The sequence below is a fragment of the Berghia stephanieae genome, chromosome 4 (assembly GCF_034508935.2).
Source record: "Berghia stephanieae isolate SIO BIC M18660-M18661 chromosome 4, UCSD_Bste_1.3, whole genome shotgun sequence".
Taxonomy (NCBI): Eukaryota; Metazoa; Mollusca; class Gastropoda; order Nudibranchia; family Aeolidiidae; genus Berghia; species Berghia stephanieae.
In genome coordinates, this window is record NC_088363.1 from 64,062,234 (window position 1) to 64,081,386 (window position 19,153).

The following is a 19,153-nucleotide window of genomic DNA, read 5'->3' on the forward strand; positions in this document are numbered from 1 at the left end:
AAGGCTATCAGATTACAGGAAACAAACCATGAAAGAAAGACACATTTTGTCACACCTCAATATGTTAGAACAACTAGACTTAGGCTAAACACGAGGCCAAAGAGATCATAACGCTGATTAGTTGCTCTTTAACATGAGGCCAAAGTCGTCTTAACACTGATGAGTTGCTCTTTAAATGACAAAATAATTAATGGCAAAAAGACACTCTTAAGACTTGGTAGCCAATCTTTAGAATATACGTGGAAATAATTAGGAGAAGGTACCTTTACACTTGGTAGCGATTCTTTAAAATTAATAGAATAGATGATGATACGAGTATACTCGTAATACAAATTTATGTAGTTTGCAAATTAATTAAAGCGTTTTAAACGCAAACGTTTATTCTCTTCCCTTGTAGGTCATAATGACCAAAATCATAATTTTCATTTCAGACAGTACAAATCTCCTATTATTGCTATGCGCTTAGTTAATTTACTCACACATCCGCCAGCCGGATAGAACGTACTAGTACTAACACAGACAACTATGTGTAACCGAAACCTTTATACAGTCTGATTGACACAATTAAGTGAGAAATACTCATAAAATGGCTGGCTAAAACAGTAACAAAGAGCCGAGTGACGCAAATTTCGTTCCTTTTATTATGTTTACGTGTTGAAGGACTATGACTTTCAAATCACTTCCTGAGGCCAGATGAATTTACACAGGAGTTATGCCATTAAACATGTTAGAGGTAATTATCAATAAATTGCGATCCGATTCAAGATTATGTATTCATAGTATTGGCACAAATTCTTCATTTAAATGGTTTTAATACTGAATTATCACGATGGACCGGGCGAAATGGAGATCACATTAATTCTTTCACCGGCCAGACCAATCACTCCAATAGAATGCCTTACGATAATTGAAATGAAAAACTCCTCAACTTCTTCTTTACTCTGTTGCAGATCACAAGATCGAAGTTTTCCATATTACTTTCAACCCCTTACGTTATTCTTCCATCTCTTTGCCCATATATCTACGGGCCCCAAGTCCCCTCTCTCCATTTTCCCATTTCCTTTTCAATTCTTAGCGTCCTGTATCCGTTGTGGTTACCATGACAACCAGACGGCTGTTGCTTATGTCCGTACCGAGTTCGATTGGCAATACAAGCGGGTTGAAAGAACTCAATGCGTATGACACGGCTAGGTTGACACTGCATGGGGTCCGACGAATCAAGCCATGCCATTCCTGATGTTTTGTGTAGATGGCTCAGTCGGTAGAGCACCAAACTTTTGTAAGGCAAAGTGAAACTAAACTGCTAGAATCTGTGGACTGTAAAAAGTAAGAAACGAGAATGAATATAATAGCTTTAAAAGAGAACAAAATACCAAACACGGAACGTTTCGGGCTCAAAACTCTTCTTCAGCCAAAGAAAAGAAAGACAAAAAATTAAAACATGATAACATGTCTTAACAACCCATATAGACGGCCGTGAAGCAGTTAAAATAAGAAATATGGAATTTTGGGTTCTTGGCCTATAAGAAACTAAAACTAAAATCTACTTTAACTCAAACAAAAAGCATGTGTTAAAAAATTGTATATTCATTTTTCACTATTGAAATCACGCTGACGTAATGTTCTGAGACGTTGAGTCAAAAATGTGTCGCTGCCAAAAAGTCGTTTCTGTGACGATCGCCATTAAAATACACCAAAGTAAAATTATTTGGAAAAATAAAGGAAAACATTCGTTATCATCAGTTTTTCAGTCAGGGTTAAATAATGAAAAATAAATTAAAAAATTGACGATCTTGCATCAAAATTTGTTGTTATAACTTGTTAAAATGTCGAAATAGTGTGGACAAAGTTGAAACTGTCTAGATACACTTTTTGAATTTTTGAGAAACTGCTTCTACTATTTTATTTAAACAAGATTACCAGTTTTTTGTTGTTATTTTACATTATTTATTTGACTGAAACCGATGAAAACAAAGTTTTTCCAAATCATTTATTATTGGAGAATTTTTGTGGCGATTATCACAGAAATGACGTTTTCGCACGACCTCTGCCGAGAGAGAACAATAGAATTAACAAAGGACACTGAACCAAAAATAAATATAAACAAAACAAAAAAAAAAAAAATCTAAATCTTGCTAAAAGACATCAAAAGACAACAATAAAAAAAATCCTACGACAGAATATTCGAGAGCAAAATATGATTTCATCACACATTACCTATTGCCAGATAAATTAAATGTCCAGGAGCGAAAAAAAAAAAAAGTCAAGGACTTCGATTAGACATAGCCCGTCAGTGCCCTGAAAATAAACTCTCTGAACGATGTGTACACGGCGTTAATCAAGCCCCGTCACAATGATCAAGACAGCTTGCTGTTGTTGTGATGTCCCATGTCCCATGGGAGATTATCAAGTTTTTGTTAAAACTTTACATTAATAAAATGATGAAATTACTTCCCACCGCCACCCTATCATCCAACAATAGCATTAATATTGTTATTCTATTAAGCGATCTTAATTAAATAACATTCATTTTTTTTTTGGTATGACTTTATTATAACTTTCGATTTTTAAATGATTTTCCTGTTTTCTTCACAGTGAAGAATCATGAAAAGATTTTGGTGTAAGAAGGAGATGAGGAAAGAATGATCAGAAAAGAAAGAAAAAAGAAGAAGAGAAAGAAGAAGAAGATGAGATGAGGAAAAAGAAGGAGAATGACGAGGCACATGAAGAGTAGAAGAAAAAGAGAACGAAGAGGAATAATAATAATAATAATAATAATAATAATAATAATAATAATAATAATAAAATAATAATTATTATTGTAAATATAATATAATAATAATGATGATAATAATAATAACAATAATAATAATAATAATAATAATAATAATAATAATAATAAACAATAATAAAATAATAATAATTATTATAAATATAATAATAATAATAATAATAATAATAATAATAATAATAATAATAATAATAATAATAATAATAATGATACTGAAGATAATAATAATAATGATAATAATGATAATAATAATGATAATAATAATAATAATAATAATAATAATAAAAATAATAATAATAATAATAATAATAATGATAATACTGATGATGATAAAAATAACGATGATAAAGATACCAAAAGTTTATGACTATTATTTAGGAAACTATGATAAGGGCAAATGGTATTTGGCTGAATTCGGTTGGTCAAATCATTAGGCATTTGTGAAATGTTAGATTACTTGGTTTGTTTTGGAGCATAGGTTGCTCGATTGCCCTTTCAAATTCATGCATTAAGATAAATGTCTTTTTACTTTATTGCTTTTTTAACTTCAAAGCTTTCTGTGATAAATACTTTGATACCAACTTGCACTTATTTTCAGGTCTTATAACCCAATTCAGTATGGGCTCACTGTTGTAATTTACAATTTGAAGGCAAGATCAACGTTGGGATAAAATAAACATAAAGTTAAATTTAGATTTAAGGCGTCTTCTGAAAACGAAACAGTTTATATGCTCTGGAAAAATGTTCTTTCTTAAGGTGTTTTTTTGAAAGACTAATTATTTTTACATCTGAGGAGAGCGCATTCCTCAAGATGGGGCGCGCCACTTACAGAAAAAGACTTATTACTAAAGTAAAATCTAGTTCTTGGGACAATTAAAACAGAGTCTTCTGCCACCCTTAGTGGTCGTGTTGGATTATAATTTAGACAATTTCATGAGGTACACTGGAGTTTGATTATTTAAACATTTATGAACAATGCTACAATTTTTAAAACAACCCTTTCACTAACTGGTAACCAATAGAGATTATGTTTGTAGGGTCATTAAATTTTTATATCAATTTTTGCGGCTCTGTTTTGAATAGATTGCCAACGATGTATACAATTTGGATGGCAGGGAGTCATACCTGCTGGTTACCAAAGCATGAACAGTAATGCTCTCATCAAGAAGATGTCGAATTTTATTAATATTTCTTAAGTGATAAAAGCAAGATTGGCAAGTTTTTGTTATGTGAATCTGCAATGAAGCATCAAAAGCAAAGAATGCGCCAAGCTTTTTTATAGTTGCAGTTTGCCCTATCTTCAAATTTGAGTCGCCTATGTCAAAACTTCCTTTTCCTTTGTTTATTGGTGCCAATCAATACGTTCTTTTTAATTTTAAGCAAGCATTCAATTTGCATACTATCCACTTAGATTGATTCGAAGAGATATAGAAGGGATCTTTAGCCAACAGCAACACTTAACATGTAGGACGAGACTAAACGACTGTTAGGCGATATTACAAATATTATTTCGACAGAAGCAACACTGTTAACGGGCAGGTACATATTTTTCGCCTTTAGTACGGTGAAAGAATGTCAAAAGGGTGATTACTAGGTATCAAACAACTCTTTTAATGCATCGGGAGCGAGAAAACAAACAAACTGGAAAGGTTTAGAAACCTGCAACCGCCATACTATCATTATTCAAGTCTGAAAGTTTACAAAAACCAAACTCATTTATTCACATTTATGTACTCAATTTTTCAAGAAAAATTACCGAACGAATTTTAATTCCACGATTGTTAAAATAAACAAACCGCAAAATGCGGTTGACCCAATTTTCGAATGTTTCAGATATCACACCATATATATATATATATATATATATATATATATATATATATATATATATATATATATAAATAATATATATATGTGTGTGTGTATATATATATATATATAATATGTATATATATACAGTATATATATATATATATATATATATATATATATATATATATATCTATGTGTGTGTATATATATAATATATATATGTATATATACAGTACATATATCTATATATATATATATATATATATATATAGTATATATACAGTTATATATATATATATATATATATATATATATATATATATATATATATATATATACACACACAAAGCAAGAATTATGATGAAGCAATCCTTTGACGTAAGTGCTTCCAATCGATGACTTCCACGGTCCGTGGTCCATTTTTCCATTCTCGTCGGCCTCCGATGCTTTCAATGGAATCACTTGAAATCCTTCAACCGCCTATCAATAGATGGATAGGTCAGACTTCTCACTTAGCTTTATCTGTCGGCCAACCCATTTTTCTTTCTTTCTTTTCGTTTTTTTTTTCGAAAAAGAGGTTGAGGAGGGGGTGTTCATTGGTCGACTAACTTGATTGAATAGATTTAACTATATATATATATACCATCCAAGCTAATTTTTTAGGGCTTAACAGTTGTACATTCTGTGAGGCTTTGCTCTGGACTAAGGTGTCTAGGACTCGTTCGCCAATGGTGAATTGTCCATTATGGATTGTGGATCAATCAGAAAGTAAGCCAGTAAAAAAAAAACCAAAAACCCCAAAAAATAAAACAACACACATTCCAAAACACAAAGATTTTACATGATTGCAATAAAAATCCATTACTACCACTTTCTTCAAAAAGAAAAACGTTTTACAAGATCACGTCCAGGAGTGTTGTTGTCTTAATCGAGTATAAGATAAGGACTTGTGTATTCTACGGTCAAATTGCATTAGCACTGCCCCCTCCCCCCCCCCCTCTTACCCTCCCCCTATAAAATTTCTGCGATTAAGTTTGCACGTCGAGTTGGACATAGGAATAAGAAATTGCTAAAATACAAAAAAACAAAAAACAAAACAAAAAAAAAGAACAAAAAAAAAAACAACAAAAAAACAAACAAACAGAAAAACAAAAAAATAAATAAAAGAACAATAACAAACAAAACAAACAAACAAACATTGATTAGAAAAGTAAAATCAATTTAACATTTCAAAAATGTTTTTGTCGAATTACGCACATTAGCATTAAGAACTGAAGGAGAGAGGGAAACGTACCAAAATACTCGTCATTTCACGATTCCTGTTTAGAATGGAAGACTGCAACTGCCTATTATGCTGCACTGCCTAGCCCTTACATCAAAAATTCAGATTTTTATCCAAACAAGGATAACTACTGATTTGGTTGCCGTGAGAAAAGCGGATAATCTACAAAATTGCAGCCATTACCCACCGTGTATTCAACTTTGGTGTCCCGCAATACCTCGTTGAGTTCATAGTCCCCATGTTACAAAGCCAACAACTCGGGCCTCAAGTATGCAAGCAACCCAAAACTCATTATATTTGTCCCACGAAATCGCTTCAAAACAATAGAAGTTCGATCTCTTAAACACCCAGGACCAACAATCTGGAAAAAGTCTACCGCGCGATTTCAGAGAGTCCACACATCATGAATATCATTTTGATTTTATTTTAGAATTAAAAAAAAAACAAAAAACCTAATCCTTTTACCCAGTTAAATCAACCTAGTTTTGTTTTTTAGTTTATCTCTTTCCTTTATTTTAAATATAACTTTGAAACGCACTCTTCCTCTCCCGTACTCCCATTTTCTCTCTCTCTCTCTCTCTCTCTCTCTCTCTCTCTCTCTCTCTCTCTTTATATATATATATATATATATATATATATATATATATATATATATATAATATAATAAGGCGTCGCAGTCCTAAAGACGCTTGCCGTGAACTGTTTTTGTTCAAGTGGATCTAACGATTTCTATAGAGATGGTTCTCCATTTCTCTCTGTCCTGTGCCAGTAGTTTTAGTTGAGAGACGTCTTTGTTGGTATGGAGGTGTCTTGGAAGAGATGGTTCTTGATTTTGCTGGGTGCTGGCTGTTTGGTCGTGTTGTGATGATTCTAGGTGTTGTTTGTAGTACTGTTGAAGATCTTGGTTTAGTGATGTTGGGAGTGAGGTGGGTGTTCTGCCAGCGTACTTTTTGCCATTCTGTGACAGGTATTCCTCCATGGCCATTTGTGCAGGGATTGACTCGTCTCGCCTAAGAATATGTTCGAAAAGTTTCCATCTTTGGTATTTGATGGTGTCGCTGATTGGTCTCTTTTGGCAGCGTTCGTATAGTTCGTCATTTGATATTTTATCTGGCCAATATATTCCTAACATTTTTTTTTAGATGTTTTCTGTGTAGTGCGTTTAATTTTTCCAAGTTTGATATATTATATATATATATATATATATATATATATATATATATATATATATAAGTATCAATCCACTATTAAGGTGACCACTGTGAAATGCACCAATTGGAGGACCAAGCATATGTCTTGTTCAAATTGATTAAACTGTTCAATCTTTGTTCAAATGAGTATAGTTTGATTCCCTACAATGATTTATGAACACAATTCTGATGCTTGATGATCACAATGGTATATAGAAAATTACTCGGTCCCCCTAATGTTTTACTAAGTGTTTCTGTAGCTTTAAGGAGACATTTGGTAAAAACATGTTTTTAGGGAGACCACATTAAAAAACCCTTTTAGGGAGCCCAGTATATGTTTATATATGTGTATACCTAAGAGTGCATTTTCAAGTGAGCTACCACCAAATTGTCTAAAATAAAGTAAGTCCTTAAGATTAAGAGCTTCATGGCCATAGTGTCGAAGCTTATCCCAGTGTGCGTAGAGTGAAGTGGCCGAGCAACGCATTTACTAACTCCTGGGAAGGTCCATCCCTCAGAAGGGGCGCTCAGGGAAATAACCTGGGACTCAAACACGGCAAAAAATATTCCCAGTTGCTCCGTGCGCCATTGTTTTTGCAGTCCCCGACCCCTTTAGAAACCTGACGACCCAGGTTAAGATCAGAGATAGAAGGGACCAGGCAGAGGAGTTTATTTGTTGTTGTTGTATACCACTGAATGGACTTGGTTTGTTTTGTTTTGTTTTTAAGGGTTTTACGGCGCTTGCAACACATTAAGGTCATATCAGCGCCAGTAAAAAGGAAGAAAATGGGATAGTAAAAAGTTCTGGAACTACAATTAGAGCACCCAAGAAAAAGTAAGGCAAAGGGGATTTGTTTCAAATAGGAAACAGTAGATTCCAAGAGCCCACTATCAAAGTACTTAGTTTGAGATCACCTAAACGTCTCATTCAGACACAAGCACAGGTCCCAACAAAGAGGGATACACTCAAATGTTTACAAAGCATAAATAATATGTAAACAAAACAATAAAGAGCATAACAGACAGATGATTTACAAGGGAAAAATATAATCTCCCAAAACTCGAACTATACATTTGACTGTTTCCCTCCCAGCCAGGTCCTGGACAAAACCAAGTAATCCCATCCCGAGACAAAGACAGAAAACAAGTTGGAAAACAGACATAGGGGGATAGAAGACGCAACGAGTACGTCCCTGCCCATTATGGGAAGTCGGGAACCCCACCCAGTGAATGGAGTTGGATGGATAGGACAGCAGATCTGATGGACACAATGAACGGCTTCAATCAACATCTCATTCACTTTAACTTGCACAATGCTTGCTTTGGTTTCGTGGTAGACAGTTCGTCTGACGCCCGAGTTGCCAGGGTTCGAATCTATATTTGTGGCGATGCAGAGTCATTGTAAAAGTCTCATTTACAGTCTCACTTGTGTTAATTGGAGTACGTTACTGAATTGTAACAACGTTGTTCTGTTCGTGTCCATATAAATGTACTACCAGCTGCACGTTGAGCTCATTGTGGGTTTTATGATACATCAAGCTCGTGTAAAATTACATTTACATTTGACCGAAAAATGATACATAACGATAGAAGTCTACAAATCATATTGCAGGTTTATTTCAGTTCCAAAAGCCATCACAAACATTCATCCACTGTATCACATAAGTCTTTGGTCACCAAATAAAAGCATGAAGTTTGCTATGTGTACAGTGCAACATAAAAGGATAGAAACAGTTTTACTGATAAAACCCTCAAATGATAACAAACCAATATGTTGTTGCTGGTAAGTTGCTTAATTGCATTTGTTAAAAAGCATAAACTGTGAAGCAAAAGTGTTGAAAATCGTTTGAATAAAGTTTAATGCAAAAAAAATAATTCTTAAGCACTTTATGCCGTTCTAAGCTGTCGTTGCTGCATTTTTTTTCATTATTAATTATTATTATTCTGATTAAGGATGAGGGGATAAAGAAAGAATGAAATTAAATGCACAGAGGTGTCATTTCTTGACAGTCACCTCTAAAGATTGCAACTCTTAAAACTATCATAAAAAGAATAGTGAAATTTTACATTAGGTATCTAGAAAATGCTGAACATAAAGCTACATTGGCCAATTAAGTTAGGGTTAGTAGAAAGACTTTTTATTCTGCCATATCTGATTCTTTCAGATAGTTCTACATAGCTGCCAACTTTTCAAAAATAAAATAAGGAACGCTCATTTTGCCCGGGATGAGGGGCGATGTGTGCCGAAGCCCCCCCCCCCCCCCCCCCCCCTTCATCGAATCGCAACATATAAAAGTCAGCCTTTTTAATTACTATTACTAACACTAACAAGTTTGAGATGACAGAGGCTAGTCCAAATGTTGCTCAATTATCGGGTTTAGTACCAGCACATTTGAATCGTTAAAATGACACTTTCCACAATGATTGTTGTTTTGTTTTTAAGGGTTTTACGGCGCTTGCAACACATTTAGGTTATATCAGCGCCAGTAAAAAGGAAGAAAATTGGATAGTAAAAAGTTCTAGAATTACAGTTGAAGCATCCAAGAGAAAGTAAGACATAGGGGAACTGGGAACAAATAGGGATCAGATGTAGATTCCAAGAGCGTATCACCAATGTACTAAGTTTGAGATCACCTATAAGTCTTATCCGGACACAAGAACAAAATCCAACAAAGAGGAACACACTCAAATGCTTACATTATACATTAAAAAATAACAAATATAGTAATAATACATAACAGAGAGATGATTTACAAGGAAAAAAATATCATCTCCCAAAACAATAAATATGCATTTGACTGCTTCCCTCCCAGCTAGGACTCCGGCGAGGGCCAGGAAAAAAACAAGTAATCTCATTCCAAGACAAAGACTGAAAGCATGTTGGAAAACAGATATAAGGGGATAGAAGACACAGTGTGTACCTCCCTGCCCGCTATGGGAGCTTTCCACAATGAGATCAAAATTCAGAACGGACAATATAAAGAAAGAATTCAACTGCCTCAACTTTGATAAGGACCAATACACAAGAAGCACGATTGTAAAATAAATGAAATAACTTAAGATGGTTAGAAATGCATAACTACCAACCTGGTACATCACTTGAGAGGGCGTTTTGGGGTAAAAATTAGGTGAGTTCAGATAAAAAGTAGACGATTGCATATATGTTTTCTTTCATGCAACATAATGGTCTTTAAGTAGTATACTATAATAGTAGTTATAGTAAAATGCACCTCTAAATATTAGAGAATTCCTACTTCTTTACTTTGACAAGATAAACACACCTAAAAATGGAGTATACTTATTTTTCTTGAACCTAAACCGTTACAAAAGCTTGCTTGAAAAAAAAAAAATTAAAATCAGATGAAGATGTTTTTAAAGGGATTAAATTTATATATTTCATAAATTAATAAAGGGAAATAATCATTGTCATCTTTAATCAATATAAGCAATTGATTTTCTTATTGAATACCTTCCAATCAAAAAGGTGGATTTAATTTTATTCTTAATTAAAATAATATTTGTAACAAATAGTGAAAGTATCAATACTGTCTTAGAATATTCAAAGTATATCGAGGCTAACATCCATATCCTATGCAAATCTCCAATACATTATGAAAGGTTTGAGTAAAATACAGGCGTCATATAAACGAATGGAACTTTTTTAATTGTTGAAAATCATTTATGTTAGAGGCATAATTCAAATTAAAGAGCTACACAAATGGAGATTATGCTCTCACTGGACACCAATAATAATGATAATAATAATAACAACAATAGTAGTAGTAGTAATAGTAATAATAATGGATCAATAATAATAATTCATTAGGCTCACATGGCTTTTTTACCACAAATTAGTCAAAAATTACAAAATACGGATTTTGAACTAAAAATAAGCACTTACGGACTCAGGAAGTCAAATACGGAACAAATCCGTTTTTAACAGAACGGTTGGCAGCTATGGTTCTACAAAGCATTTGTCTCTCAAGCTGAGCAAATGAATGTTCATATAATATAAAAAAGGATATTGCAATGATGAACAGATTGTACTATATAAAGATAAAACGTTTTTGTAAACCCCCAAAATATGTCAATAACACTATACAATACAATGAATGTAATACAAATCAAATTCATGATTGTCATTACACCGATTGAAACGCTCTTTCCCTTCTATATTTATTTCTTTCATTAAAAATCTTTGTCTTCACCAAACTAATTAGTGTACCTTCAGGGATTCCTTTTTGTGAAAATACCCTGTGGTGTTTTAAGAACAGAATAATTTCAGACTTTCTAGGTAATGATCCCCTTGAACCATGTGCTGAAACATCTTCGACAAAGTTTTTAAAATATGACTTGACTCTATCTGTATCCTCATCTGACCATGACATGTATCTCCGATTTTTGCTTGAATTCCTCTTGGGTTCAGTTTGTTTTGAAGAACACGTAAGCTGATTTGGCACTCCTGCTTCACCATCAAATATTTCTTCTTGATTTGCAGCTGTTACTATGGATGTTCCAAAATTTGCATTTGAGTCTCTATTCACTACAGAGTCATTTGTTTCAATGTTACAATTTCCTTCCCCAGTGACCGATGCTGAGTTATCAATTTGACCCAAAAAATGACCAACTTCTGTTATTTCTCGTATTGCAAGTGGACACTGATAAATGTTTTGATTGATTGATTCACTGTGTCCCATATGTCGATAGAAGACATCTCTCTCGTGTTGTGGGACATCAAGTAAGGCAAATAATGTCGAAGCTCGGTGCCTGAATTTATCAGCTATTAACAACTGGGGTTTCTCTAAATCCTTTACTAAGGAAGTGACATATTTGATGGCAATGTAACCACTTACATGATCTTTGGATATTCCTGTATTTGGAAAAAGAAATGGGTTGTCTGAAATATCAACAGCTTTACGCTCCTGTGCAAGTTTCCTTAAAGGCTGAATTGTGTCATTGGGTATCAACACAGGGACCAACATCTTGCTTCCCTTTCCAGACTGATAGGCCAGCTTATACTTCTCAAGTAACGCTTTTTCCAGAGGATCAGTGACATGTTGTACAAGCTGGGGATCAACCCATACACCTGAATCTGCATCATTCCAGTCTTTTAACAACATCCTTGCGGGTTCTCCGCCTCTCCTCGCATTAAACATTGTAAGCCTAGCTACGATGACATTGCGAAGCCTAACAAACATATGTGAATCAAATAATTGATAATCATCCTCACAAATACGGACCATCTCTTCAGTAATAAATTGCCGTAGCTTCTTTATATCATTCTCTAATGGCATCTCTTTGGGTTTTCTCAAATTTGTTCTCTTTGCTTCACATTGAACTCTGGCTGTAAAAAAAATACTATCCCAATTATAATCCAGGACAGCTTTGAACAAATCTATCTCTGCGGATTCTTCCATTTTGTTTTGCATTATATATTCCCCTTTTAAGAAATTAATTAACTTTTTCAATATAAATCCAATTGAAAGCTTCAAGCCTGCTTTCAATGTCCCATCCTCTTTCAAAGTCATTTCAGAAATGGTTTGCGATATTTCATTAAAGTTACAACGCTTCACCACGTCCTCTCCAGAGAAAGAAGGTTGATTCGTTCTCTTCCTAGTTTTTAAAATCAAATTTCCTAAGATGCGTAAATCACTCATTATAACTTTTCTCTCCTTCTTTGAACTTTTACTCCACAATTTTGTTCCTAACAATACTATAGCTTTGTCTGATCGACACAAATTTCCCACTTCATCATTCCGAAATTTGTCAAGAATATTCTCCTTTATTTCTTTACTTGCATTGGGAGCCACGGGATAAAATTTTACAACCCCAGTACACAGAGCATGCTCAGTACTACATTTCTTTTTGTGTTCATAAACCCTTCGTCCAGAGTAAAACCCCTTACAGCCAGCACACATAACAACTTCATGTGACCCTTGTGCTCTCTCACGCATAACTATTGAATTGTTTCTAGTGTTTGAATAAAAAATGCCCTTTTTCTTGAGATAATCCATTGTTCTATCCCTTTCCTTTACAGGCTGTTTCATGGCCTCTGTAACTTCTGTCTCATCTTTGTGTTTCCTCATCAAATGCCTTGAGAGTTTTGTTTGCAACTGTCCACAGTATGGACAGGGTCTCCTTGGCTTTTTGTATTTCTCTGGAAAAAAAAGAAGAAAATAAAGCACATCATGCTATGAACTATGAAAATAAATCAATAGACAGATCATATGCACATCAGCTACATGACAGCGATAGAGAGGAATAGCATTCCAAATATTTAAGGCCTGGACAAGTAACTGTCATAATTCCTTCTTGTTATATACTTTTCTACCATCTATTCCTTTGGAAGAGGTATGTTAGATTTGTGGAGACCTCTGCCACATAACAAATCCAGTGAAAAGACGCCATATTTTTGTTTTGAAATAGAAATAAATAGATCAATCCACCCACTTCACTGGGTTCAGGGTTCCCTCTTCATTATAATCAAAATATGAACATAAATCGGAATAGTAACACATTGAAGTCTCATCTGAATACATAGATTGTCCTTTGTTGTTTCAGCGAAAAATCAGACAGAATGTCAAAAGAATTTTAGGTTTTTCCCCAACCACCCCTTGGAGGTATCAGTATCAGCGGAATGGTAAGCGTCATGTTTTTTACGTTGAGCAACAAAATTTACTCCAAATGCTTCACTCGACCCAGGCGGAAAAGCAATCAAGAATAGACCCAAGTCCTATCCAAAGACTAACATTTCATTTAAGTTTATTGTAGGCCCTTGGCCAATCGACAAAATTCAATTCACATAAATTATTTACAACAATCAGAAATTAATTATATCAATAATAGTAATAGAATGCAATGAAGGCAATATCATAATAATAATAATAATAATAATAATAATAATAATAATAATAATAATAATAATAATAATAATAATAATAATAATAATAATAATAATAATAATAATAATAATAATAATAATAATAATAATAATAATAACAGTAGCGGCTATAAGTAACAATTAATATAGTAACAAAAGTAATAATAGACTATAGTTCATAGTCATAACAATGACTTTCTTTGTCATTGAGGGAGTGAGAAAACATCACCGGCTGGCAGAACAAACAGCCGACATCAATCAAACGTCCTCCAGACCGGTTGAGCATCGGCTTCATTAATTCCTTAAAGACTTCCCCCCAACTGCCTGAACGATGCTGATGCCCAGACAACTTAATCCTGATTTATATTTGTGGGAATGAAATATGACATGTATATGCCGGAAATATTTCAATAACAAACACACTGTTCAGATAGAAAATATTTGAGTCTTGCCTTTGTTAATTGATACAGGTAAGTTAGGAAAATAAATGCTAGTAAAAACGATCAGCAAGTTCGTGAACACTGCTTCTCAACTCGAACATATGTTTTCATCAAATCTACACACATCATGTTGTGAGCTGAATTTTAATGATCTCAGTTGTCATTGAAAGGAAACCCAAGAATTTTAGAATAAAGAAAAATATTGAACCTGGAAGTCAAAAGGGTTTGTAGCACAGCAGGCATTATCAAAGTATAATTTTAGTACCGACAAATTAAAAAGAAAATGTGCTTTTCTTTAAATGCTCCCAATCATCATATACTGTTTAGGTTGCAAGATTAATAAAAATGTTATCTACTCTGATTCTCGTTAAGTTTCCAGCTGGTCTGTGAAAAAAAGCCTTAAGCATCATAGAAATACAAAGAAACAGTTTTAATATATAGATGGGTTGTAACAAAAAAACCATTTTAACACTTACAATACAAGCAATTTAAGTCTATTACAGACAAAAAAAAACCCCAATAAAATAAACATGAACATTTTTATGGCTGGTTTCACTGATATCACTCACACATTGGGGTTTCAGATTCTAAGATGTCCACCCTATCAAATTTGGATTTGTGCTTGTTATGTAAATGGTAGCGTATTTTGCGACGCAGCACTGCCAAAACAGAAAAAAAATGCAATAACACAAATGCAGCACCATGGAGGGGGTGGAAGTTTTCTTTTAAAAGGAATGGGTAAATTAAAATTGATCCCACAAATATCAAAGGAGAAGAATGACAAAAAAATGACTCACCATTGCACGTAACACGTTGGTTTGCAAGTGTATAGCATTCGGGTTGAACCTGGGTCCCAGACTGGCAACGAGGTTCAGTCTGTGATAGTTGTGGATGAGGCTCTGACTGAGTTGGGGAATGAGCACTAGGTTCCAAAGACAATGATGTACTCAGCATTGGGTACCTCACAGAGTACGTAGAGGAATCAGACTCGGAGTCAGCAACAAAATCGGGACCCTGTATATTTTGTGGAAAAGATGACAGATCAATCAATTTATTCATGTTGACAATAAACATGAAGAGCCATTGTTTAATAATCCAACTAAACAATTAGCTGGTTAATAATGCAAGTATAATAAAAAAGAGTTGAGAAAGGCAGACATATTGTCTAAGTATTTAATATGTTCAACTGTGCTTGGATAAATATAGATACACCAACCAGGGTTTCAGTAAACCGTTTTTAACCAACTCTTTAAATCCTACACCAGGACCAACAACTACAAAACAATTTTTTATATCACTACGATTCTGGACATATAAACGGTTGTCATTGCAACAATATGAACTTCCTAACCTTGCAACTGCAATATAGTTAACAAAAAAAAGTTGATAAACATTACGATGCAAGAGAATTTGGACAAAATGCGAGATCAAAAGTATAATCCCAACAGAAGCTATTTTAATTTTTCCTGGAAACGCATCATTTTCACATTTTGTCAAATAAAAAAACAAACGACTTCAAATGTGAATGGCTCATCAATGAATATCACTTCAAAATATAACGAGGAAGGTTTAAAATAGTGTTATTGTTGGCGAAGTCCACTGCAAAGAAAAATTTTTAACAACAAAAAACTAGGAGATCTCACTGGTGTAAAACAGTGTTGTCCTTGTCCTGAAATATTGTATTGCGCCTAACAGACTGCAGGTCTCATCTTTTGTGGCAAATGTGTTTTGTCCACCACAAAATATGTTGATGTGAAGCATTTTGAGCATGGTGCCAACTGTGGATAAACGCTATACAAATGTTATGATTTTATTTTAATGTACATACTTACCACAAATGAATCATGTGATATGGAACTTTGTTCTGCATCACTTTCAGGCTCTGAGTTGGAGTCTATATAGAAAATAAAAACAACAAAAAAAAAGCTGAAGACTATCATGTGCAAGTTTTTCTCTAAACTCTTAAACAAAAAATCATGCCATCTTGTGCTGTAAAAGGATTTTTTAAAAATTATTTACCTTATGACTATTGTCCTTTGGAAAAAAAAAGAAAATTAAGTCCGAAACCTTCTGGCTATTTTCTTTTAAATTTCAAGAACGTCAGAGTTGGCAAGGGAGGACGGAAATATAATTCCAGAAACCAATCTGTCTATAATCATATCCATATGATAGTTTTTCGTTCAAGATTCAGGTACAGTCCACTTAGGATAATCGCAATACCTTGGGATCATCGAAAATGTTGGGATTAACCGAAATTCAGTTTCCTGTCCACTATTTCAACATTTTACACATTTATTGTCAACTCAAACCAGTAAATAATATTCTTAGTCCACCACATACAGAGCAATTTGATTGAAACAAAAACCATATGGCAGCCCCGTGTAGATTTGTCAACCAAAAGCAGCTATGAAGCAAGCCGATATCTTATTCAGATTGGAAGAAGTTTCAATCTTTTTTCTCAACAATTCAACATTTGTCAGAGTTAAAGAGATTAGCCTTAATGAGAGACAATAAGCTCTCACCAAACTCGTTGGTCACAATGCACAGTTGTTAATCCTAAAACAAAGGATATCGCTCAGTCTCTCTTTATAACTGTCATTTATAACCTGTTGTCAAGATTATGACCAGCCCCACCCCTCTTCTATTTAATGGCCACCGATGACGTCACAAACCCATACTGCAGAGCCCCGCCCTCTTTCGACTCTAACAGAGTGGTGACACACTACTGTAGCATTAAATCCTGCTCACTCTCGATTCTTCAACCTGTCACGATTTCATCCATGATGAAATTTAATCATGATATACTGTTTGATTTCTTGAATTTACCACTTTTTAAAAAACCGAAGTTTGTTGCAATTAACCAGTGACTTTTATATAGAATTATTTCCATTGCTTAGGAAATATTGTGATTAACCGAAAGTTGCGATTAAACGAGTTGCAATTATCCGGAGTGGACTGTAATAGTATTACACATCATGACTCAAAAAAAAAAAAAAAAAAAGCAAACTATGTGTACCTAAATGTTATTCATTTCCTCATCAAATTACATTCTTACCATTAACATCATAGATCACATCAAAAGGGTTGTCTGGATTGACAGCAAGACATTTTTCAGGATTTTTAAAGCTCAAATCTCTCTGATCTGAAGTTACAAAAGAAATAGCATATTCTCAACATTAAACTATGATTTTGTGATGGCTGTGATATGGCATACTGTATGCATAAAGCAAGATGCAAAGACAGGTTTAAGTTTAAATTATTTTATATTCTTTTCAAAAATCCATTCTAGTTTTGCCAAAATAAAATAAACACGAGAAGTGTTGAGTTGGATAAAGCTAAAACTAAAAGTAGTAGTGGTAGTAGTAGTAGTAGTAGTAGTAGTAAACGACAGATCTTACTCACTAGTGTGAATCTACAGTCTACAGAAGTTCCCGAATTATCTGACTCCACTTCCAAATGACTGACTGACAAGTGACAATCATCAATCGGTGTGTGTGTGATTGTGATGTCTACCCTATTGAAAATCTTAAATCAACAGTGATGTAATAAGAATGGCCAATAACTTACCATTTAAATTATCTCGGTGTCTCTTCAATGATGCCTCCAGCATCAATTTACCCCACGATGCCATAGACGTCTAGTTTGGAACTCAGCAAGTGACGAAAAAATACTTGCGGCTATAGAGAGGACGTCCGTCGGCCACTCTCTCCGCAAGTCAGTTGTTATCAGATAATCATTGGTTCTTGAAAAATATAGAAACACAGCGGTTCATTTAAAAAGACTCTTTTGTAGATCAAGATATAATGTTAGGTATTGCACTTTAAAATCTCTTCAGACATAGAACGGGTCAACTTGACGTCTAGACCAAATCATTTCGAAGATCGATATGGCAACAGCAACGCCTGGAATGGAGGATTTAAATGCGGCATCTGACGATTCTACTGCTATGACAGAAGATGCTCCATTTCACGACGTCGAGATGGCTTCAACTGGCATCAGGCATCAACATGCTACTCAATAATGGGTTTGATGAAGCGTTTGACTAAGAATTAAAGCTGATAACTGATAACCACCTACTACTGACTTGCGGAGTGAGTGAGTGCCGAGTGCCTCTTTATGCGCGAAATTGACTAAACATACGTTTCACGAAAAAAAGAGTTACTATGTTTGCTTGTCTCTTGTCACCAAGATAAGAATCCGGACCAAGATTCGATAAATCTGTTTCTAAAAATAGATTATAATTCGTATATCTTGTTCATTCCTCAGTTCATCAACTTTCACACAATTTTATATTAGGTTTTCATTACTATAAAAATCCATATAATGCTCTAGAATTTTAGAGAAAATTTCGGAAAGATATATTGCCTCACTATTGAAATATATCGATGAAAACACTGGTACCCCTATTGTACTTTTTTCAGGCGGTCACCTTATTGACCAACGTGAAAATTTAGGCATAACTCTTCTTACTGTGGTGTTTAACAAATAACTTCAATACTATGATTTACAATTATATATCCTTGACGGTTGGGTTGACAACTTTAAACTAAAAATAGAAAAGTGAATGTGCTAGAGGTCAAATCAATAGGGGGACCGGATTTTGGTCTCCCTATTGGTAAAGTACTGTAAAATGAACTAATAGGGGTACCAAAAGTCTCCCTATCCGGTATTAATACATATATATATATATATATATATATATATATATATATATATATATATATATATCTTAACGGGGTGGGTAGCCGGTCAATAATA

General features: G+C 34.0%; 1 protein-coding gene across 2 annotated transcripts; it reads right to left on the minus strand.

The window, feature by feature from the left end:
* Window positions 1-8,670: 8,670 nt before the first annotated feature.
* Window positions 8,671-18,507, minus strand: LOC144971019 (uncharacterized). Of its 2 annotated transcripts, XM_078911310.1 has the most exons (6): window positions 18,469-18,507; window positions 17,963-18,137; window positions 17,451-17,537; window positions 16,228-16,289; window positions 15,193-15,409; window positions 8,671-13,232 (listed from the first exon to the last, which is right to left on the minus strand). In XM_078911310.1, the coding sequence occupies exons 2-6, from the start codon at window positions 18,024-18,026 to the stop codon at window positions 11,218-11,220; spliced, it is 2,445 nt and encodes an 814-aa protein (XP_078767436.1). In that variant the 5' UTR covers window positions 18,027-18,137; window positions 18,469-18,507; the 3' UTR covers window positions 8,671-11,217. The 2 variants fall into 2 exon arrangements, with proteins under 2 accessions (XP_078767436.1, XP_078767435.1); XM_078911309.1 differs by lacking the exon at window positions 18,469-18,507 and having other exon boundaries at window positions 17,963-18,462.
* Between the last annotated feature and the right edge of the window lie 646 nt (window positions 18,508-19,153).